The sequence below is a fragment of the Plodia interpunctella genome, chromosome 21 (assembly GCF_027563975.2).
Source record: "Plodia interpunctella isolate USDA-ARS_2022_Savannah chromosome 21, ilPloInte3.2, whole genome shotgun sequence".
NCBI classification, from domain to species: domain Eukaryota; kingdom Metazoa; phylum Arthropoda; class Insecta; order Lepidoptera; family Pyralidae; genus Plodia; species Plodia interpunctella.
The window spans coordinates 3473329-3497579 of NC_071314.1; the positions used below are offsets into that span (position 1 = coordinate 3473329).

General features: G+C 36.1%; 1 protein-coding gene across 2 annotated transcripts; it reads left to right on the plus strand.

Annotated features, from left to right (window-relative positions):
* The first annotated feature begins 504 nt into the window (after nt 1-504).
* Nucleotides 505-23554, plus strand: LOC128679135 (uncharacterized protein). 2 transcript variants are annotated; one of them, XM_053761173.2, is made up of 3 exons: nt 505-1820; nt 20745-20878; nt 21193-23554. In XM_053761173.2, exons 1-3 carry the CDS (start codon nt 636-638, stop codon nt 21194-21196), a joined length of 1323 nt encoding a protein of 440 aa, XP_053617148.1. In that variant the 5' UTR covers nt 505-635; the 3' UTR covers nt 21197-23554. The 2 variants fall into 2 exon arrangements, with proteins under 2 accessions (XP_053617148.1, XP_053617149.1); XM_053761174.2 differs by lacking the exon at nt 21193-23554 and having other exon boundaries at nt 20745-20882.
* The last annotated feature ends 697 nt before the right edge of the window (nt 23555-24251 follow it).

Genomic DNA, 24251 nt, shown 5'->3' on the forward strand with positions numbered 1-24251 from the left:
CTTGTGTATTTGTATGTATTAGTCTGAATATCAATATTTTAGTGCCAGTTATTGCGCAACCTGTCATTAGGTTTTCAAGCCACATTTGATTAAGCCACGTCGATTTCCATAAATGAGGCATTACGCCGCTAATGTTCGACGACCGAATTCAGTTAAGAATCCGGTCAGACTGGAAATCATTCATTTCTATAGCTGTCGACCGGCCGTAATTAAATATGTACATAAGCCGGAACGCACAGCTATCGCTATAGAAATTAATCATTTCCCATCGGCACATCGGTCAATTGGCCTTCAGATTTCACTGCAAAGACAAAAGTGGCATTCCGTCACGTCGGTGAGTGCGCGTCACCGAGAGAAATGCGACCGAATTCGCAACGATTCATTTGACACAATGCCGGTTCATCGCCACTATCCGTCCCATACCGCGGAGGCGTCTTCACAGGTGCGTAAGCGCAGGTAACCAGGCGACTCCCCGCGCCACCCGCGCCCGCCCCACCCGCCATCTTGAATTCCGCTCACTCATACCCGCGGCCGACTCGCTGCCAGCGCACGTACCGACTGGTGACCGCACAAATACATTACAATAATAGTGTTTTAAGTGGTTTTGTGACATGTTGTGATGGTGCAGTGACGAAATGGAGTCGACTCCGATCTGTCGGTGCCGCGTGCTTTATTTGGGCTCGGCGGTGCCCCAACAGAGTAAAGACGGCCTGCAAGGCATCCAGGAACCTTTGCGCGAGTTGTATCCGGAAAAGGGAGCGACCACCGGCGGCATAGACTCGTGGCTGTCCGTCTGGTCCAACGGCATCTTATTGGAGAATGTCGATGAGAGCGGTTCTAGAGTGGCCAGGTTTTTTCCCATTTCGAGTCTACATTATTGCGCAGCTGTTCGGCGAGTGACAGTCGAAGGAGCGCCGAGATTTTTACCTTTGGACTCGCCCTTCGCTCGGGCTCCCGCTCCTCGACGTCCTCCATTGTTCGCGGCGGTTTTACGTCGTACTCAAGGAATAAAGGTCCTGGAGTGTCACGCCTTCATCTGTCGCCGCGAGGCGGCAGCCAATGCTCTAGTCCGTTGTTGCTTCCACGCGTATGCTGATAGTTCCTACGCGAAACGTTTAGAGGCAGAAAGAGCGCCCCCGCAGCTCCTACCCGAACCCGAAGAGGAGCTGGAAGTGTTTGACGGGGATGAGAATCACAAAGTATGGGTAGGGGAGGTGGAACGGGACGATGCGAGCGATGACATTCCTCACCCGACGCGAGCGCCACGTCCTCGACAGATCACTAGGCCCGCGTCGGTGCCGCCGCCCCCTCCGCCACCTGAGGAACCTAAAAAGAAGGCGACAACTAAGAAAACAAAGAAAAAGTCTTCTGCGTCCGCCGACGAATTGTATGCGACAATGCCGGGGCCGGCTCCCATGATGAATGGCAGGTCACTGGGCCGCGCGCCGCCGGCGTGGGCGGCGCACGCGGCGCACCCCATGGTGCTGGTGGCGCACCCGGCCGCCACGCTGCCGCACGCGCGGCCCGCCACGCTGGGCCATCGGGGTCGTCTGCCGCCCGGCCCCTTCCCACCGGGTCCTCCGCCAGGCAGGGGTCGCTTACAGTATGCCACAGTTGATCCCCGGCGTTCGAAGCCTCCGCCCTCGGCCATGAAAGCAGCGCAGAGTATGACCGGGCTAGAGGCGGTCGAGGATGCTGGGGGGATCTACAGGAAGAAAGGTCATCTGAACGAGCGCGCATTTTCATATAGTATCAGACAAGAACACAGAAGTCGGTCACACGGATCTCTCGCCAACCTGAAGTTCGCCGCTCCGCCTGAGGTGAGCCGCTATTTATTCCGCCACTAAAATTCCATCAAGACTCCTCTTTTTAAATGTCCTATTCTCATGAACATTTGAAATTGAAATACCGCCGTAGTTATTACGTGACAATGTAATCGTCAAGCTACGTTTGTACAGCAATTATCTCTATTATCGTCTGGAGATGCGATTGGTTACACAATGTAACAGCTGAGTATTTATCCATTTACAGAATTCTTGGAAAATATCGCGTTGATGTCGTAAACTTATTGTAAAATTTTTTAAGCAGTGTTAGAATATCTATGATGAAATCTGAGAAACAAATTTTGTGATAAACGTTTTCTCTTTTTAGATCTATTGCATATCTCCTTGAAATGAGAGAATAAGTCGGTCGTACAGATAATTTATTGTTAGCTAGGTATATCATGACATGTTAGCGAAGGTTCAAAGGCCACACAGGTCGTCAGTAACTACCGAGTAAAGCCGCGATGGTCCAAGTCGAACGAGTAGTAAATACTACTTAGGATTCGAGAGATTTACTGCAAATATAAATTAATACTAACATAGGTATAATAAAAAGTACATATCCTAACAGCTATAAATAATTTTATTCAATGTGAAATCTTGACTTATTTATTACGTAAATATAAGTTTTGATGAAATTATTCTTCATTTGATGGCATGACTAAAATCCATGAATAAACGCAAATCATGACATCTTGACAAATCATTCATCTCTATAAAAATAGTCTCATTTTTTATCTAAAAATGATTGCGCGTACGCACGCACGTCGGTGTGTACCAGCCTTAAGGATAAAAAAATATAATCGATATCCGCCGTCTCAATTTCTATCTTTGCAAGTATGCGGCGTCGAACTGAGTAGTTTCTTACATCGAGGTGGCCAATTTATGAGTATCCAGTTATTCTGGTGCGGTGGGCATTTGCCTGTGGTTATGTCAAACGTCCGCGCAGCAAGACCAGTTAGAAAAGTCGCCTTTACCATTGATGGTAATCCCAACCTGTTCCATTTCTTTCAACTATTTGAGATGTACAAGTATTGCAATCTGTAGTTGTAATTTAAATAGTACGAGTATTCATAGTTGGTGCTGAAGAATTAAAATATCCGCTTGTGGTCGTAAAGGATATAGTTTTTATCGTTTAACTACGTATTATACATTATTATTAAGGCTAAATGGTCTGTGATTATTGCAAAGAAAAACAGAAAATACACGTTTTAAAAACCTGAATTTATTTTTGCCAATGTCAGTCAAATGTGCAAAACTCGTCGGATGTTTTTTTATCGACACATAATTGTAATAATCGCTTTATTTTTTTCATTCTATTCGTAAACAAGTTTCTTTGAATCAATCAAAGCAATGAAAAATACACAAGCCACGCCACTAGAAGAGTTTTAGCGATTCTGAACTATCTAGAACGCAAATTCGAAATTCAAATAAAATTATCCTTAAAGAGTTTACTATGTCAATACTACAGCAATGTCTCTGAATGGACAACATGTAAATACCTATATTTTCCTATATCAAATAATAAAATATATTTACTCGAGTTCAAACCGCTGTTCCTGTTATATTCTCGTTTTCTCTCAGCATATACTTAACGAGACGTAAATTTTTATAATAATGACACTGGCCGATTACGAAATTATTGCGTTCCAATTACGAACATGTTATGCAACCGCAGGCATAGTCACTAATGTTGTCACATAAACGCATATAAACGACTTACTGGATGTACCTATGTACCCAAGTACTTATTGAAAACTTTTGTTTTCCTGTTCCTAAGTTGCCTTTCTATTTACCTGATTATTGCCTGGCAAGTTCAGATTTCTGCCGTCCATCATGGATCATATACGAAATTGTTTGTTTTTTAAACACCTATTAGGTACCAATTTCACGTGCGTACAGATGTATGTCAGTTGATGATAAAATAGGTTTCGTTGCAAGCATTTATGTCAACTTGCAAGTCCTTCTTCTTATCTTAAACACCCATATAGTTCGGTCCACATATAGTTCGGTCGTTATAATTTTTTTCAAACTTAAAGCAATACATTTTAGAAGAAATTCTCTTGCAATAATTATTTCTTCATAACATTTTATGTCTCGCGTTTCTTTCAATATTAATTAAGTTAATTCTATACATAAATCAAAATCAATGTGCATGTACTTAACAAATTTCCACATAAGAATTCGGTCAAGACCCGTTCGAAGTTAATCGTCGGGCGTCGGCATTTTAATCAACATTAAATAATTATGCATGAGCTCATCATTACGTGTTGCAAAAACTGCCGACACGGCTGCGCTCGGAGGCTTTACAGATGAGGCCGAGCCGCTGCGCAGGAGCAGGTAAAATGATGTAATCTCTTTTTATGTCAGATTCCTTTTGAGAAATCTCAGGTATTTGAAAGGGTTATTTTTACAAGGTTTCGAACTTCCACCGATTCGGTTTTTTTTCTATGAAAATCTGATTGAAACGATTTAGCAAATCTGATTGAAACGATTTAGCTGGTATACAGACAGAGAAAAACCAAGAATATCCTATATATCCTATTTCCCACGGAAATGATACCCCGGGGCGCTGTAGTTAAGCTAGTAGTCGAGGGCAGATAAACCTGACGCCCTTGTGTTAATTAGTTAGGAGATTGTTTAGTTTTATCTGCACCCGACTGTATGTTGTAAAAATATGTACTACCTATAGAAAATGTAGTTACTATGTTTATTTTTTTGCTAAAAAACTGAACAAAAGCTGTGTTTAGTGTAGATAAGACAGTTGCTTACTTGGTTGCACCGTTTCTTATCATGCAACAATGAATTGTTAAAATGAGCGCACGAACTTTTATTGTGTTTAACCACGAAAAGCGAAACGTTTTAACAATAGATGTTTGCGATATGCGATACTTTTTAAAACGCCACGATATTTATCGGATAAAAAGGAGAAAAGCAGAAAAGAGCAGTTAAATCTATAACATTAATGCTACTTTTGTACGATTACTGTTTCGGTGCCAAAGCCTCCATTTGTGTTAACTAATGCAAGTTTTTTAATTACAAAAGTAAAGTTACTTTAACTCAATTGAAAGTTAAATGGCACATAGGTCATGGCACACATCTACAATCCAAAAAGAATTGCTTACATACTTAGTGTGAGGTAAGGTGAACGTATGGATAGAGGAGCCACTTCAGATTTTAAAAGGAAACTGATCTTCCCATTTAGCACATGAAAAAAGTCATTTTGTACCAAATCTCCTAGAATTTGTTCATCAACGTATTCGAAGTTATGTCAATGTAAAGGTGGCTCAAACTAACTAAACATCTGCTCTATGGAGCCACTCGGAAAGTACTTGGTGAATATTTTTCATCATCTTAATTTTGTACATGTTTTATTTAGTCGCGGCGACTAATAATCTTAGTCAGATAATGTTTGAGAAGTTGAAATGTAGGTACTATCTTGTCAAAAGCTTGCTAAGATTTCTCTTTATAATGTAAATTCATATGGACGTCCATTCTATGAAGTTGGAACCTGCATTTCCGAGAAGATTGAAAGCTATGAAAACCTCTAACGGAAATGCTTTGTTAATTACGAGATGAGCGTGAACAGAATAGCCTTTAAAAAAAAAGACCAGTAGTGTGCCAATCCGTACTGGTTGCAGACGAGATAAAATGCACATTTGAAATTCGATTGCTGTTTTAAAATATAGATTGAAAACTTGTATTTTTTATACCAATTACGTTTTAATTGGGTAGGATTCAGTCATACCAGATTTTTGTTAACTCCTGCGAGCTACACCATAAGAATGATAATAACCTTCCTATAAATTGTATTATTGTGCCAAAAAGCTTAAATAAAATAAAATGTTAGGCTACAATTACTGACTGTGAGACTGTGTGTGACTTTAAACCAAAAGTTATACCTTATTTTTAGACCATTTTAATTTTTCTGGGGCTAAATCCCAAGCCACGTTACACTGCACTAGTTTAGGAATGAGTCAACGGCGCGTGTGAATGCATTGTCGTCTTCACAACGTTATATCAACACAATGCCATCCTTAATCATACTCTAATGTAATATAGTTAAGAGTCAGTTGCATAGCATCTGTGTCATTGTAATGCGGTCTCCCACGCAATTTTGCTGCTCAGCAACGGTCAATGCTTCTGGCCCGCTGTTAGTACTTTAATGAGTTATAAGTTTTCTTGTTACCTGCCTTTGTATACTTAAATGATAACTTAGTTTATAATGAATACATCTATAATGTAGTTTACATTTTTTTCTTTTTGAATAATTAAGTTATTTTGATGAATTTATCACGGCTTTGGACCTTTTCTCAGGATTGCTATGTCAATAGGCGTCGTCGTATGTAGCTAAATTAATTGAGGACCTCTACCCTCTCAGGGATCTCTGAGGGATTCGGTTGGATTTATTCCAAAAATGAAGTTGCATCAACATTTCACTTGATGCACAGGTTATTTCTCATCTCTCAGTTCAGAATTAAATTACTAATAACCGAGGCTGAAAGTAGCCCTTTTCTTTTTGTTTTTCTGTTGTCATTTTGCAATGCTTAATTTCTGCCAAGTAAGACAGGTTCATAAAAATTTTTAGGATCACTTTTCACTGTGACGCTAGCTAGCCTCTAACTAAACAGGGAACACGCGAATATGAGAGAGAGCCAAGTTAACAACAAGAGAGGTGATAAAATTCTGAAACTTGTTGACTCACATTACCGTTTACTTTCGCCGGTTGTTTCGTCAATTAATCATATTGTACATTGGGCCAGCGGAGCGTGTCGTAGTATCGACTACTTTCGTTCACAACTGGTGGGTAACGGTGAGGCAAGAGTTTATCACACACGCCTTACCCGATCTCCACAACGGTGTGTCGAAAATTGCTAAATTATGCTGTTATATTGAACCGTGTGTAGAAAGGAAATTTAGAATCTATAGTACGAGACTCTTTTTAATTTAGGTATACTATTCAGCGGGAATATCAGGCGGGAATTTTAGGTGGAATAAAGTGGCATGTCGAACCTTTTTACTCACCCCCATGCCTTACTCAACCGCGCCGGGATTTCTTCCGGGAAGAAGGAATCATCATCACCAGATTCCCTGATCACCTGGTGCGAAGTGCCTGTACTTTCCGCGCATACGCAGCTTCAAACAGGTCCAGTTGCTTACCAGCCATCGAGACGCAGTCACACATGATTTGCTTCATATAGACTCTTCTTCAAGGGATTTCAACAAGTTAACGTACTCGTATATAAATACGATACGTATTAGTGGTTGGTATCTCACAATATCATAAAGATACTTATTACACAGTTCTCCACATTTGCAAGTATTAAGCTAAGTACAGAGCTCTGGCATCCAATCCAGGTCGATTTATAGGTAATTTGATTATCTCAATATTTTAATGAAATTATTTTCAAACAAACAAATGTCAAATGTGATGATAATGCTCCGTCGGTGGCGTTGTATCGTTTCTCTCAAATTTAGTCGAGTCGACACGCTGAAAGTAGCTTTATCATAATCATAACTGAAGATTATTTTACTTTCATTTTTTCTGCATGAGTTTCCGAAACATAAGTAACTAATCGCCTTATTGGTTTCTGTGAGCGGTGGGTTGTTGATCACAATGAGAGTAATTAGCTATCTAAATAAGCCATTGTTTTGTTTTCAAACGTCACACTTGAGTCGCCGCTTCCATACATACAGATTTTAACTCCCAACTGGCTACGGTGGACCAATGCACACGAAACAATAAGCTGTTTATATTTACTTGTGTATCAGCAATCTGAATTGAAAATAGTGAATCGCTATTTTAAGATTCAATACGTATGATGGTAAGATTTTACATGTTTTGGCAGTTTTCTGTGTGAATATTTTAAACTAAACATGGACGTTTTTTAAGAAACATATTTAGATATTTTCTACATATTTGAAACATATAATCTTTATAACTACTGTATTTCTAGATAATAACTAATTTATGTCACATACTCACTGTCTCTGCTAGACATAAGCCTCCTCTAACTTCCACGCATATCAATCTCAATATTTTCTATCGTCTGTCTTACAGCTTCTTTAATTTATTTATTTATTTATTTATTTATTTATTTATTTATTTATTTATTTATTTATTTATTTATTTATTTATTTATTTATTTATTTATTTATTTATTTATTTATTTATTTATTTATTTATTTATTTATTTATTTATTTATTTATTTATTTATTTATTTATTTATTTATTTATTTATTTATTTAAGGAGGTCTTAAAGCCTAATTACATAATTAATTCTCTGTCAATCGCTCTCAATTCATCTGACCATTTCGCCCTTGACTTCTTATAACCACCGCAGGAACCCAGGATGATAAAATCTGTGCCAACCACTCCTGGTGCATGCGGAAGTTGAACTATTTCAGTCTAGCTATCATTTTGCAACGTCCACAATTTTTGTCACCACACGTATGTAAAAAACAATCTATGCGAAATCGGATAGCTGTAAATGTGATCTAGTTAGCATGTTGATAACAGTCTAGGCTCTGTAAGTGGCGGCCCGGTTGACACGGCCGCCGTCGTGGCACAAAAAGCTAGTCTGCGTGTCATATATTTTCGATCAATTAAATTTGCGGGACTGCTTGGTCACCCTAGCGGAATTACCGATATTTTCATGGTACAAAGTAGTTTAATCATTAACATATATTGTGTATATGTATTACAATAAATCTGAATCACTTTTACAATTATGACAAAATGTAATTAGAGCTAAAGACACTGTTCATTGGAATTAAAGAGATGTGACAGTGCATCAGACATTGTGTATGAATGTATTTTTAATAGAATCCATTAAACTATTTATAATAAAGTGATATTAAACATCTTCGAAAAATGGTGTAATTCCGACAGACGTGTTTGTATTTTTAATTTATTTTAATGCATAGATATAAAAGGAAACCACCGAGTGATTGTTGAATCGCAGAATTAGTAATATTTTTTTTACTTATTGTTTAATTTTGCATGTTTTTTTTATTATTTTTTATTTTAATGAATGATTTAAGTAGGTATTATTTGAAAGTGGATTACAATCCCAAACTGTGTTGCTAGAAAAAGTGCAATCGGTTTTCTTGAATAATTAAATCGCAACAGAATAAACGTTTTACACAATAACGACTGTGGCTATTCCTTTCTATGAAACACGAGGCTTTCCGTAGGATATGGCCACATGCGTCCTGAATTCTTAATATTTTCCTGTTTTTTTTACGTTCATGTCGTCCGCAATGCGGGACGAATAAACAATGTATTCGCCTGTGTATGTATATACTTATTACACATAAGTTAATTATGGATATGTTAATTGATATTGCTTTATATATTTTAAATGATAATGGAGCTTACTATTCACAAATTCATTAACTGTATGCACTATATTGTAGATCGTATATTTTAGTTACAAAATAATATAAAATACGAATTTAAAAATTGTAGTTTGTCGTTTTCTTCATTTTTGTAGATATTCCACATAAAATATGATTATACAATATTATGATTTTGATCAAATACCTAAATAATAAAAAAAGAGATTTAATTCAAATATTTCTCCACACTTCCATCAATTATAAAAATATCGCGTGGAATTATGAATAAAAAGCTTCTTGTTATTTGAAGTCAATGTAAAAGTACGCCACACCCAAAGTGGCCGGTACTAAATAAAATCTCCTACAATATTACAATCGGGTACTCCCATGACAGCTCTTTGTTTCTGTTGATGCAAATTAAACCAAATGTTTTCATTGAAATGTACAACAATCGGTTCACGGTTGGGTTTGTAAGAGCCGCGAATTTTTTTAATTAAACAATTTAATATACTCTATTGAAGTATTTGTCAAGTCCTTGATAGTTTATTGTATATTTGTAACTAAATTTTGCCTTTGTGAAATGTATTCTTGGGTTTGTTTTCTAGATATATGTCTTCATTTTCACTTATTATTGGGAGTCTGGGCTCTCCTCATACACCTGTACAGAAAAGTACTCCGCTCTGGGTTGTATTGTATATAAATAAAAACCTGGCCTAGAAATTATTCGCCATAATTCATTGCACAAAAATAATCTCCAATCCCTTTTGAAGTATTGTCAAGAAGTCTTGAATCTACTTCTTCTTAGCGTGTCGACTCATATTAGTGAAGACCAATAAGACGCCACCGATACAGCAGTATCTGTGGTGTCATGCAGATCCTTCAGTGAGCAGGTGGTAGAACACGCAGGGCTTGCCCAGCTTGTGTGCCATGGTTTGAGGATAGGCAAGCAGTTTCCAAGCTGTATCCCTATTTGGATATATTTTCTTCGACTGACTTGTTACCGGAGCCCGTTTAAAGACTCCCATGGTGGCCAAGGGAGATTGGATCCAGGGGGAAGGTGCTCTGACAGCGGGGCAAGGGATGCCGCGAGACACATCTCCTTCCATATATTGAATCTGAATACTTTCTGATACATACTCTTCCAAGCTGTTGAATTTTTTGCAGCTTCTATCACTTGTGCATATCTAATTGCAATATCTCTTCATTGTTGTTACGGCATTCCATTAAGCGTTTAGTGCCGGCTATGTAATTTAATCGCCAATAACCGACTCAGTTATATGAAAATATACTTTATCACAATATGGTAGAGATATTTTTGCATTTATGTTGTTGAGATTATGTCTACGCTTTGCGCTCACGAATGTCTAGTTTACACGAAATAATATAGTTGAAACCTAGAATAGGATTATTCAAGAAGATTTGTGCGTTTATCACATCTTCTTCTCATCTGCTACAGAAACGTTCCTTTTTTGAACTTCGGGCGTCCCAGCTAGCCGTATGAAATTATGTAATGTTTGCAAATGTAAACTTATTGATTGGCTCTAAAAAAATTATTTACCGGAAAAAGGCGAGGGAGAGAGAAACGATTTTGGTTCATTTATTTGGGTTAAAAAACTAGTAAGGTTAACAGTGTAGTAGTCGTAACTTAGAAATAACCATAGATAAAATAAATATTTTTTCTTTTATTTATGGTTATCAACATAGGACATGTTGAACGCGAGTCTATCTAAAGAAACTTTTAGTCATGACTTCGATGGTACATTAAACAGTGCATATTAAAACTTAAAAAAAAGGAAGATTTACGTGTCCACGTGTGAAGGCGGCAAATTGCATGCAGACATGTCTTGTCCGCGCATGCGTGCTGTTGCGCAATATACTTCAACGGGATAGCATGCTTGCATTTGACTTTGATGTAGTGAGATTTATATGTGAACTCGCTAGTGTTTGCAAATTCGTCCGCGTGGAAATAAATAAAAAAACATCTGATCCTGGGCCTTGTAATCTGCAGTTTCCTCGCTGTATAGTATGAGTCAACGCTTCAGGATTAAGTGCTATCAGTCATCATCGTCGTATGCAAAATTTCATGACTATCGGCTGCGTAGTTAATGCAACCAATTAAATACCCTCTTTTGGGCATATTGAAGTACTTTTATCATTTATTGTATTTTTAAGTTTTTATCTGTTACTAGCTGCGCCTCGAGCCTTCGCTCCCGTGGGAATTTCAGGATAAAAATGACTATATGTTATTCCCGTGTACCAAATGTCATAACAATCCGTCCAGTAGATTTTGCATGAAAGTAACAAATATATACACACACACATCCTCACAAACTTTCGCATTTATTATATTAGTAGGATGTTGTGTACATAACTTTTTTTTTCTATAAATAAATCTGTCGCAGAATAAGTAAAAAAGAACTTATTTATCATTTAGGTTGTTCTGAATACCTATTATATTTTGCACAGTACTCGAATAAACAATAGTCAAAAATAACTCTGAACTGGTGCTGAACGAGGTGCATTATTTCAATGGTCTTGTTTTAAATGCAGTTCCATTGTTATCGTAAGATAAATAATACGGCTGATAGTATATTAGTGCTGAGGAACAAGTATATATATTTTTTTAATAATAAATATTGAAATGGAAAAAATAAGTTTTGATTTTATCAAAATTGTATTTCTTAATAGCGCGTTGATGTCTTTTGTATGATTAATTATAGTCCATAGTATTGATTTGTAGTGTGTAAGTAGTGACTACGACTAAATTTGAAAGAAATATATTTTGTGTCTATTTATATACCCGAAGACATAGTGCTAAATGAAAAAGCAATTTAAAAATATTAATATAAGTATTATTAAAAAAATACTTTATTCGAAATTTAGGTCCAAACATTTAGAGCAATCAATCAAAATTATGTTTAAATATAGGACTTAATAATATCATGGATTATATTTAACTTCGAGGATGAGGAACCTTAACGAATAACCCAATTTTAGTTTCAAAATCTTAGTACAGCATACATGCTGTACCAAGGTACAGCTTGTAAGAAGAATTTGAGGAGTACACTCCTCAAATTCTTACAAGGTATAGTCGACCGCACAGGATCCTACCCAAATTCATTGCAAATTCGCCCCTATTACCGCGCTATAGAGATAAATGCAGGGTAACTTGTTGTGCTGTTGACTATACATACCTATCATAAACTTCAGCCAGTTGCTCACCTACGCTACGAATAAAGTTGGTACCGTTTAGTGCAACTCAAACTGTCAATGGTTCTCTGACACATTCAGTATTCGACCTTGATGAACACGTAATAAGATTTACTTTATTATTACCTTCACACAACATAGGCTTTATTACTCGCAGGCACGTCTAAAAATATCCGCACATTTCGGTTGTTTTTAGCCCTTATTCATAAAGGGATAAGAGTTAGATTAGACGTGGCTTACCTACGCAATGCAAATGTCACGCAAGTGGCACGCTGATCGGAATGCGGGTTTCGAACGAACCCGCTGCGTTCTGAATACTGCAGTCGACAAATTTAATATTAACTGTCAAGTATGCAACATTGAGTCTTCTTTTAAGGGTCATAAAGAATACATAAATGAAGATGTAGGGTTGTGAAAAATTATGGTGTTGCAAAAGAAATCACTGACCTTTGGTACTGTCACGTGTTCCATGATTAATTAATTGTCTAACATACATTGCACCTACAATGTTAATTATTTTTGCATTATTAATTGTATTCCATACATACAGAGCAGTATTTCCTCTATAGATTTTTTGAGTTACACAAACATAACTAAATATAAATCGTATTTTTTATAAGCTTTAACTTGTAATGTATAATGTCCCTATGTCTCGAGTTTCCACTCGAGCTTGCAACTCAATTTTGAAGCATATATCTTAAACCGAATGAGCTGAAGAAATTTGTTACACACGTTTCGTCTGGATAATAATGCTTTATTATGATAAGCATGGTCTGATGGTGCACCCAGGAACGGTGCCCCAGACGTAGGAACTCGTGGTTACTGCACGGCCATGATGTTTTTGTTACACATCGAAAGTAAAAAAAAAACTTATTTTATTTACTTTCGCTGAAAGAAAAATCTGCGCATTCAGACGCAATGTTTCATGGCCGAGGCGTAAGTTATGACACCGGCAGGCAATGGCGGACCTGCTTCGGTTTCGGCCACAGTCAATTGCTGTGTTGAAAAACATTATGTCCTTGTAATGGGTTAGCATGAGTATTTGTGATAAAGTAAACGTATCGACAATATCAAAATTTATAAGGATTTTTAGTTTCCTTTATGTACGATAGAAACGCCGTTTTATTTCATACTTTATCGATGACGAAAGAACAAACAGGAGATCAATTTGATTTGCAAGATTGGATTACAGGCAGACGGGGCAGGTGAAATAGCTAAATAAAAGTTTGACTACATTATATATTTTATAGACTTAGCACGAACCTTTTAACATATACTGGCGGTGCGTCCTGGCTTCGCTCGGGTAAAAATATAATAAATTATACACCTAAACCATCCTCAGGAACCACACTATATATTAGTGAAAACCACATTAAAATTTATGGAGTCGTTTTTGAGTCTTATCGCGAATAGACAGACAAACGCGCAGAGGTGTTTATTTCATAAGTAATATGTAAGAATTTAGTTATAGCTTTGAATTCGCTTTGAACATAAAATTTCAGTAAAATTTTAACGTAAAATTACCGAGTTTTACGTTCAAATTTAACTGAAATTTTAACACCGTTTAAAAAATACTGAATGAAAAATGCTTCTAAAAACAAAATATAGCATGGAATTAACCAAACGTGGCGTGTTTAATAAATTCAGAATTATATTTTGTTATCGTAACTTGAAATCATGTCAAAATGTTTTGAATCCAAAGTTTTGACTCCACTGCAGCAAATAGTCTCGGGTTTCATTGTCACTGAAACTAAAAGCATAACATTACAGTGTATACGATTTGCTGGTACAGTCGACCGCACGTCGAGTATCGTATTCCTCATGGGTGAGGGATCATTATCTAGAATTAAACACACGTGGGTTACACCATCGACGTTAACGTTAACTTTAACGTGCGCAGAAAAAAGCAAACACACGACAGCGGCGCGACGGTTAAAGTTAAAGTTGATTTTCAAAACTACAGTGCTTGTGCAGTGGTTTTTTTCGCGTTCTTTTCCTTCACAGGAGTCGAGGCCAATGAAAACTACCTATCTTACATGAATATATATATATGTCAGATTGATAACAATACATACATATATAAAAAATCACGTGACACGGATAGGATTTGAACCGAGGACCCTTTATTGGCTGAATCTATGCGACTGCGGTAATATAGTGTTATTTGTGACGAATTTTCAATAAATTTGTGTAGCTTGAATTGCTGTAGACTGTACAACTTCAAGTTCGATACGAGGAACGAGATATTCCCGTTTGCGATGTTTCAGTTGACCATTGAAGGGTAAGCGGTCATTACCTTCGGCCCGAACAGCAAAAAGTACATTATAGAGTCCGTATTATCACAATATAATGAGCTAACTTTTGCCCGCGGCTTCGCCCGCGTAATTTTCCCACGGGAACAGTATTTTTTCCGGGATGAAAGGTACCCTAAGTCTTTTTTAAAACTTTATGTATGCAAAATTTCAAGAATATTGGTTGAGTAGACCGTAAATAGGTAATAAACAACAAACATGCTTTGGCACTATTAGGTAGTTAGGATTTTAATTGTAATAACAGATTCGTGCTCTTTGGGAGATCTTATGAAGAGCACAAATAATGCGCTGGCCGTAGTAAAAATCTAATTCCGAAATAATTATTGTATTATTATTTTAATTTATATGAGTTGCAGAAAGGTCGACTTCTACGACGAAGAAGAAGATAAATTGCTTACTTTGTAATACTTGCAGAAACTTAACTAGCTTTTGCCTACAACTTTGTATGCGCGTATAATGCCACATTTTCCTGTTTACGCGTGAAAAAAAATCCCGTCTTTGACAGACAAGGAGAAGCCGAAATCCATATCGAATCACGAGGCGTATAAAAATCTGTTTGACATAGAGGATGCCATAAGAGAGGATAAACCCAAAAATCTTCGCTCGCATTTTGATTTTTCGAGGTCCCCATGGCCTTACTCCTATATGGACGCCTTACGCCTTGTGCGATGACAGATAATTTTTATTCCCCGTTTCGCCAATGTTTTTCACCCTTTCTTGCAGCTATTACGCATAATCAAGTACAATATTTGTGAAAATTTCTTTCTTTTCCCACTTAACTTATCTCTAGGTATTTATTATTGTTCTTGTCGTAATAAAGCGTTCGTTAAACGCGGCCGCGGCCCGCTAATTTAATTAATGACCACCGTAGGCTGTGGGTAATGTCGGTGCAGTTACTATTCTGTGGCAATGTGCTCACTAGTGGAGGTGATGCGTGGGAAACTATGCTACGGTACGGCATTAACCTAACAAATTCGTTGCGAATTCCCCATATTTTGTATAGTTGGAGGCAGATAAATCTGACCCACTTGTGTTAGTAGATTAGTTAGGTGGTTAGTTTTACCTGCTCCCGATTGTACGTGCTAAGGAAACTTGATGCACTGGACTGTGTAATATTTTATTTATTTTGTGACTGAGCGTCTTTCGGCTTATAAGATGATTCTTTAGAAAAAATAAGCTGCATTATAGTGCAGGTAAACGTAAAAACATAAATGAGTTGAAAACTATATTTGTATTGTTTTGTTATTATGGGGAAACCTTCGAAAAGATGATTCGTTGAAGTTGTGGCTTTACCTAGTTGAGTTGATTAAAAATATAAGGAGATATGTCAAAACTTATAAACTTATTGCTAATTTATTCTGTGCGGCCAGTGTGCCACAGGTGGGCACTTCAATAAAAAATGCGCATTTCCATTTCCCAGTGTGTCCACCTATTGAGACAGGGGCGCGCCGGGTGGCGGGGGGCGGGTATCGAATGTCAATCGGTCAGTGATCTCGCTTTTGGCGGGAGAAACTCGACTGGCGACTTTTTTGTGTATTTTACTTTCTCGTCAGACATTTTGGGAGGCTGCGGCCGCCACGATGCGGTTTGAGAACAAAAACTATTGAAATAACCCGAAAAGAAATTAAACGCATAAGGATAATATTACTACCTGCCTATACTCTCAGTTATTGTGATTCTCTTTTATGTTTGCACTTTTGTTTTCTTTGAGGTAGTTCTTGTGTTCTTGTTTGTAACATTTATACAGGTAGATATTATTAGATATTGTATTGTCACGATTCACGATTTCGTTGTAGCATTTATATAGGTACTTAGTTTGACTACCTGACTCTGAGGTATCTACAGTCTGTCCAGATAGTGAAGTAATAAAATGAAGGCGATGTCTCCTGTTGGCTTGACTGGCAACACTGTGTGTTTATCAACCAATCTTGATCATTATATTTGGTATTGCAATGATTTTCTGGACAGACTGTGAATTATTAAAATAAAACTAGTTTTTCCTAATCCATGTCTTCTATCCAAATTATTCATCGGTCTAATTTAATATGAGAAAAAGTGATTTTTCTATTTTTGGTTTAAAAATCTGAAAATTGGTTCGAAACCAAGAATTAATTAACAAAACTGTGACCTAGAAATCTTTTTTATTGGCGTATCGGCCGGTTATCTAAACTGTCCTTGTCGGAGTTTTAATGATTAACATTGGTCCTTATGTAGAACGACTTTAGACACAGCTAATCCACAGCTGATTGTGTGAAAGCAGTAACCTTGAGCGACACAGCGTCGTGAATGGGCCTATGACCTACTCACGAGACGTCACTATTGAACTGTATTCAATATTTTTCTATAGCGGTATAGTTATAACTGTTTAGCCATATTGTTCTGTTAACCCGTATAAGATACTAGCTATTGACCGCGGCTTCTTCTCCCACGTTAATTTGCCTTCCAAAGTAAAACATGCAAACCCTATTTAATCCCCTTAGGGCTGGAATTTCCAAAAGTCCTTTCTTAGCGTATGGGTCCTAGTCACATTCTTGCCGTATTCCCTATTTATTGGCTTGGGCTTTGCAGTTATCGAGATTTCGTGAATGAGTGTTTTTCGCTCTTATATATATATATATAGATTACTGGAGGCAACAATTTGTTCTAAGCCATTAACTACACATAAACTGTAGTTCAACTAAATCGACATCAAACGTTTTTTAGTAGTTCCTTGATTTTGGAAAACTTATTGGACCGCAAAAGCCCTCAAATGAACCTAACAAAGCTATTCCTTTGACGACTCAGTTGGTATGCAGCCGCGTTCGTGTAGCAACTCCGCTAATTCATGGTGAACAGCTTTCGTCGTGTATTATTTGCTCCTACCCTTGAGAGTGGAATGAGGAAGGTGGAATGAATATTTATTATGTTTTAGACGAAACGTATTGATTGATACACGAAGTCGTGAGTCGATAACGACGAGTGACATCATTTCTGAGATGTCCATTGCATTTGGTATAGTAGGTACGTTACTAAATTTTTAAATTGTTTTGATTTTTTTCCGAATCTTTTGCCACATTGATATCCAATAGAAGATCCATGATGACATGGTAATTGATAGACGGGGTAATTGGTTGTGTATAATTTTTAATTTTATATAGTTAGTGGGTGGGTGGCCATATTTTCTCAAGATTTTATTGGCTATCATAAAATACAGAATGAAGACAACGAAGGGTGGGTTTCATAGTCAACTTGCAGACAAACGCAAAGTAGGAACTACGCCATTTTGTCTAAACGTCAGCGGCGGCGCGTCGGTTAAAATTAACGTCAAATTTGACGGTCCAACTCACCCTAAGATTTTTATGAATGATTTTTATTAATTCATAAATAACTTGCATTCACTTACAACTTTATTGATATTCATACAATGAGTAAGGATTGGTGATAATACGATGTTAGCTTGTTACCCCAACAAATCGTTTGAAGGCACTTTGATGGCGTTCATCGTGATTTTTCTTATCTTACATTACATATTTTTCAATAAATCACCATGAGAAAATCTATTGCCTAATTGGAGACATCTAAATAAATTACTGAACTTATAATATCGCGATATAGTTTGCTAAACTGTGGCTTCGATACACATTGCTAGTTTTTCATCGTGGTAAATTAAATCTCACACACAAACTACGCAATCTTCGTATATTCTCCTCGGCATGTATAGCCAACATAATAAAATGTTTGACAAACAGAAAACTGGACGGTCCATCCTGCCGGACCGTGTGAGAAACTGTCAGTGCGTAGGTAGGTAGGTACATAGCCCAAATCGTTATGTCTGCAATAGTAGTTTAAGTACCTACCTAGGTACCTGTATGAAGAGAAAGTAATGACGTATACAAACAAATGCCATTATGATTGATTCATCACGTATTGTCTTATTTTGCTGATGAGATGTACGCTAGAATATATTGCGTATGTCATAACTAGGTAATTTTGAATTAATCAGTTCTATCAATCAATATATCTATCCGAGAGATGGCACCACAGCTGCTATGGCGTAGGTGTTATCTGAAATTAAAAAAAAAACAACGCTAGAGATTTACAGCACAGCTACATAGGTATCTAAAATGCTTAGTTATCCCAAAGTTAGCCTAGTTACCCCTCTTTCGTTTCTGAGTGACTGACAGACAATGCACAGCCGAAATTACTGGGCGTAAAAAGTGTAGGACAGTGTAGGGAAGAACTAGGAAGGGATTTCTTGATATTCCCATGGGAAACGGATTTTTACGAAGTTGTGGGCAAAAGCTGGTCCTTTTATATTATTGGTATTATCTTCAAAGCTAATTTGAAAAACTAAAAAATCATATACGATGAACAGGTTGATATCGTTGATTGTCAACTTTCGTCAATAGTCAATCAAATAGGTACAGTAAGTAATTATTGGTGGTATCGATTGTCAACGAAAATGTTATCCATGAATTAATTGTATTTTCACCATAGAACTGAAGTGGTATCCATAAAAAGCTTTGTCAGTTCAATAAAAATAAAAAATACATTTAACTATTATTTCATGCGTGGTGGTAACATTTTCTGTTCTTCGAAAAAAATTGAGATTTTTTTTAAAACTCTACTTACAGTTACAAGTTTAAATCTTTATTGAAAAGACTTGTAACATAACACAACGTACGATGAGTTTTGCAAAGTTCGTATGCATTTCCGTGGGAACCGCCATCCAACCGGTCATCATAAGTGACTTTTGATTGGGTTGCTGACCGAGCCGTCAGTAATATAGTCTTAATTTGGTAAATTATGGATCTTCCTTCACCATAGAACTGAAGTGGTATCCATAAAAAGCTTTGTCAGTTCAATAAAAATAAAAAATACATTTAACTATTATTTCATGCGTGGTGGTAACATTTTTTGTTCTTCGAAAAAATTTGAGATTTTTTTAAAAACTCTACTTACAGTTACAAGTTTAAATCTTTATTGAAAAGACTTGTAACATTACGTTACAAAATAAACTAAATCTCATGTCTTATTTTTTATGTTGCATGTTTAACTCGATGTACCTACACACGTTCTCCACAACTGGTTTCCAACAGCATTAAAATGTTTGAAAAGCCATTTCCTCGCGGTTCAATAAGGAAGTACTGAATACAGTATCAAGTGGGTCGCCAATTGCGCTTGCGCAACATTACGTGTTGCGCTAGGACTTGCGGCCGAGTGCAGATTAATCGATTCGTTTATCTATTTGGTTTCATGGGATTGTATTTTTTTTAAATTATATGAATATGTTAAAATTTCCCCCGTAAAAGGTGCTCCTAAGATCATAATATAAAATTGATATTATACATACTAGATTTTGTCCGGGTCTTCGACCGCATGAATTAATCTGTAAAAGCGGAAGACATAATTTTCATACACATTTACATTCCCTATTAATAATATAATAGACTATAGGTATTCATTTTGAAAACAATATATCCTATGTTTGAACGGGGATCTTTATCTGCATATACCAAGTTTTATCAAAATCGGTTCCGCGGTTTGATATGAATGCGGAACACGGACAGACGGACTTTCGCATTTATAATATTAGTATGGATAAAGACGGTTGGAGTATAGCACGACATTAATTGGTCTCTAACTGTTCAATATTGTACACGCGTGCCCCGCCCGTCATATCCAAACCCTGTCTACAGCACGCCCCGTGAACTGTGTATTACTTATGTATGTAGTTTGTTACTCTATAGATTCCAAGTCCAGATACTTACATGTAATATTTTTAATTCATTTAATATTTTTAATTAAATTAATAATCTAGCACGAGAACATATAAAACTTGTTTTGGTACGTTATTTAAAAACTTTCAAACGCGTGAACTTTACGGTTCATCACGATTTGCGTAATCAAACGTGACTTGAGATGTTGAACACATCGCATAGGAAACTATTGAAGCCGTGAAATGACCATGACACGATGGTGAAATTAAAAACAAAACCTATATTTTGTGTCAAAAAATAGTGACACTTATTTTTCTTTCTGAATTAAGTATCTAATTTTTATTTTTCTCATTTCCAGGTGGAGTCCGGTCGCGAGGAACTGAAGAAAGAGCGGGAGATCATGCAGATGGTAGCTGGTTTGCAGCTCAGCTCAGACGAGGTGGAGCGGCGCGAGGTACCGCCGCACATGTTGAGGGCGAGACACGCGCCCAGGTGAGGAGATCGATCTCATGTGAACATACAAAGCGATCGTGATCGTGCAGTCGACTATCATAAAATTGCACTTATTTACTTAAATCTCCAAACTTTTTATCTTTCACTGTAACAATACAATACAATACTCTTTATTGCACCAAAAGTGAAATGCACAGAAAAGAAATATCAACATACAAAATTTTAAAAAGGCACATAGGCGAACTTATCGCTAAAAGCGATCTCTTCTAGTCAACTTTGGGGTAACTAGGCATTTTAGATACCTATATAGTTGTGCTGTAAAACGCTAACGTTGTTTTTTTTTTAAATTTCAGATAACACTACGCCATAGCAGCTGTGGTGCCATCTCTCGGATAGAATCTGCTTCGGCCAGTTGAGCGATATCGAATAATGAAAACGATTTGAACAGTTGAACCAAATGGCAAATGTAACCGACTTGATACATAAGACGAAGCAGTAAAGCATAATTTGCATTGTTGTAAATGCATCTTATCTACGTCTTAAATACCAAATCGAATTTGTATTACCTAAGTTAATATGGTTTTTTTACAAGTTATAATCATTTTTAAATAGTGTTACGTTCTAATTCATAATAGACAAATAGCAACCTTGTTCAAGCATATTTTATACTATAATAAAATCAAGCGATTACAGTAAAACAGAAAATTGTAAAAATTACTTCTTTTTTGTTTCTGTTGACCGCCCCCGCTGTATAAATTCTACATTTCCATACTTAATTTTCTTAAATAACTATCCTCTATTTACTGACGTACTTATCCGTTTCAGTTTTATTACCTACATGTAAGTTAAACTACAGAAAGAGTTCATAAGTTACTTTGAATGATAAACGTCATCTGCGTCAATACTGTCAATAGTTAACAATTTTTTTTATCGTATAGAAACGTACTGTGAGCTGAGCTATGAAATTTTGATAGGAATGTCATGTTTAAGGTTATAGGTATTTTTATCCAATTGATCACACATTATGTAACATTCATGGCTAAACCACACGAACCTCATAAGTCATTAATAATTATTAAAAATAAAATTACCATTGATTTACATCTACCTATGACCGTTGCTTAGGTTAATGTGTGTACTTATTGTACAGTCAGCGTCAAAATTATATTAGCGTCTAGAGTAATCAAAATAAAAATATAAAAGCAATATGATACAGAACCATCGTATTGTCTGCGTACAAGGTATTAAAAATATGTTACTAATCATTGCTTCATATTTATTCCATCAAATTCAAATTCAAAATTCAAATTCTATCAATACCTACACTAAAGTTGGTGTTAATTTATATACTTACTTAATTCTAGGTTTTATTCACAACCAGTGATTATTCCCACTATCACACTATAGGACATCAGTATCATCCCCAACTCGTATTGTTTGCTAAAATAATTTTTAACATCCAATGTGGTCATTTAATTACGAAAATTGATTTGTTTTTTTAGATATTTTGTATATTATTATACCCTGTGCACAGACAACAATATGATGATTCGAGTTGCGTACCTACCTGAATCTAATTGATTTCATATGTTTCAGTCTATATTATCTACTACTAGACGCTCGTATCATTTTGACGCTGACTGTACGGGATATTAATATTTGCATATTATGCAAACCTGCGAAAAGTATAAGAAAAAAAAGTTTTTTATTTTGAGGTAAAATATTTGTAGACATTATAATGTAAAATATGAAACGGTATTTGGCCATTATTGTATGAACATTTGTACAAAATTAGAATAAAAACAAGCGTCAAAAGTCTTAGATATCTAAGTATTGAGAGAGGGCGTAATTCCATTGCATTAGGGTACTTATGTTAATATTTTTTGGGATATTACGAATTAGTAATAAAGATAAGTCCTAGATTTATAGATAAAACTTGTAACATCATCTGTGGGACCGATCTAAAGAAAGGAATGCAGTTATGCCTACAAAATAAAGAGAAGCAAGATCGGATCCAACCAAGTCGGGGCGTATGTAACTAAGTAGTTTACGTTTCATAATTTGCTTCCTAAAAAGCGATTGAGTAAATGGTTGTTCATTCATTTATTTTAATCAATATTAAATGTAGTTATGCGTCTAATATAAAGAAGACATACTTACGGACACTATTAATTACTTTATGGAAATTTTATCAAAGCTTTGTATTGTACCTTCAAAGTTCAAATGCTTATTTACTTTTTTGCTTTTGAAATAGGCAAAAAAATAATATTCTATTTAAGTGTTTTTTTATTTCAAAATTACCTATACGTAGTTAAGTCTGCATTTGTTATAATCTAACACATAATCAAACTTTTATGATTAAGTTCTTAAGTTTTAATATATGGATATTTATCTAGATATTTTCGTAAATGATTATTGTAAATAAATATATAATTCTACTTAAATTTTGTAGGTAGGTACTTTAAGTTCTTATTATGTGAAAAATGGAGATATGTGTCTTGTTAATGTAGGCTATGTGTGCCATTAATGTTATTATTTTACTGAATTACTTATTTAATGAAAGTACCTAATCGCAGAGCATTGTACATTAATAATTATAAAATATTCTGTATATAATGGTTCATACTTTTTATACTTTTAGTAAGAAACAGTATCAGCGAAAAGACAACGATGTATCCAATTATTATGAATGAATTAAAATTATGTAGTTTCGTACATTGCTTTGTTTTTAATTCGCCTGGTTTTAGAATATCGTTTATACCATGAAAGACCATTGTCTTTCATGGTATAGTATAGAAAGTGATCTAGTGATAGTGGCGCCTACGTTAATGGAGATAGATAATCTCTAGAAATAGATAATCTAGAGATTATCTATCTCCATTAACGATGGCGCCACTATCACTAGACTCTAGTAGCGACCTCTTCAATGAATGAGGTCGATAAAGTCTAATTGGTGTGAGCCAGGTTGGTTTCTATCTTTAAATAGGGAAAATATTTTAGTACGAAAGGAGTACGTAGTATTTAAATTAAATTTTAATTAAAGAATATTATTTTAAAAAAATTAAAATATAAGAACTATTTTGGCAGAAAAAATGTAATGATTTTAGAAGTCATAAATATATATTCGATCCGCAGACATACCAAAAATCACATCAATTGATCTTAAATGGCCAGCTAGTTACTTGCGCTCATATTGCAACCCGACAAAATAGGGATTGAGGGCATAATGAGAAGAATGATTTGCTGCAGGACCGGAAAAGGGTCACGCTACCTACACTGCCCTGCGTACTTCGCTAACGAACTAAAAATATATTATTGCCACAGCTGACTATTTGCCAACCCTACATGTCATATCTATTGATTGGTGCCTACAGTCCAATTTCGAGCGTTTAGACGCAGGTCAATCGTGGTT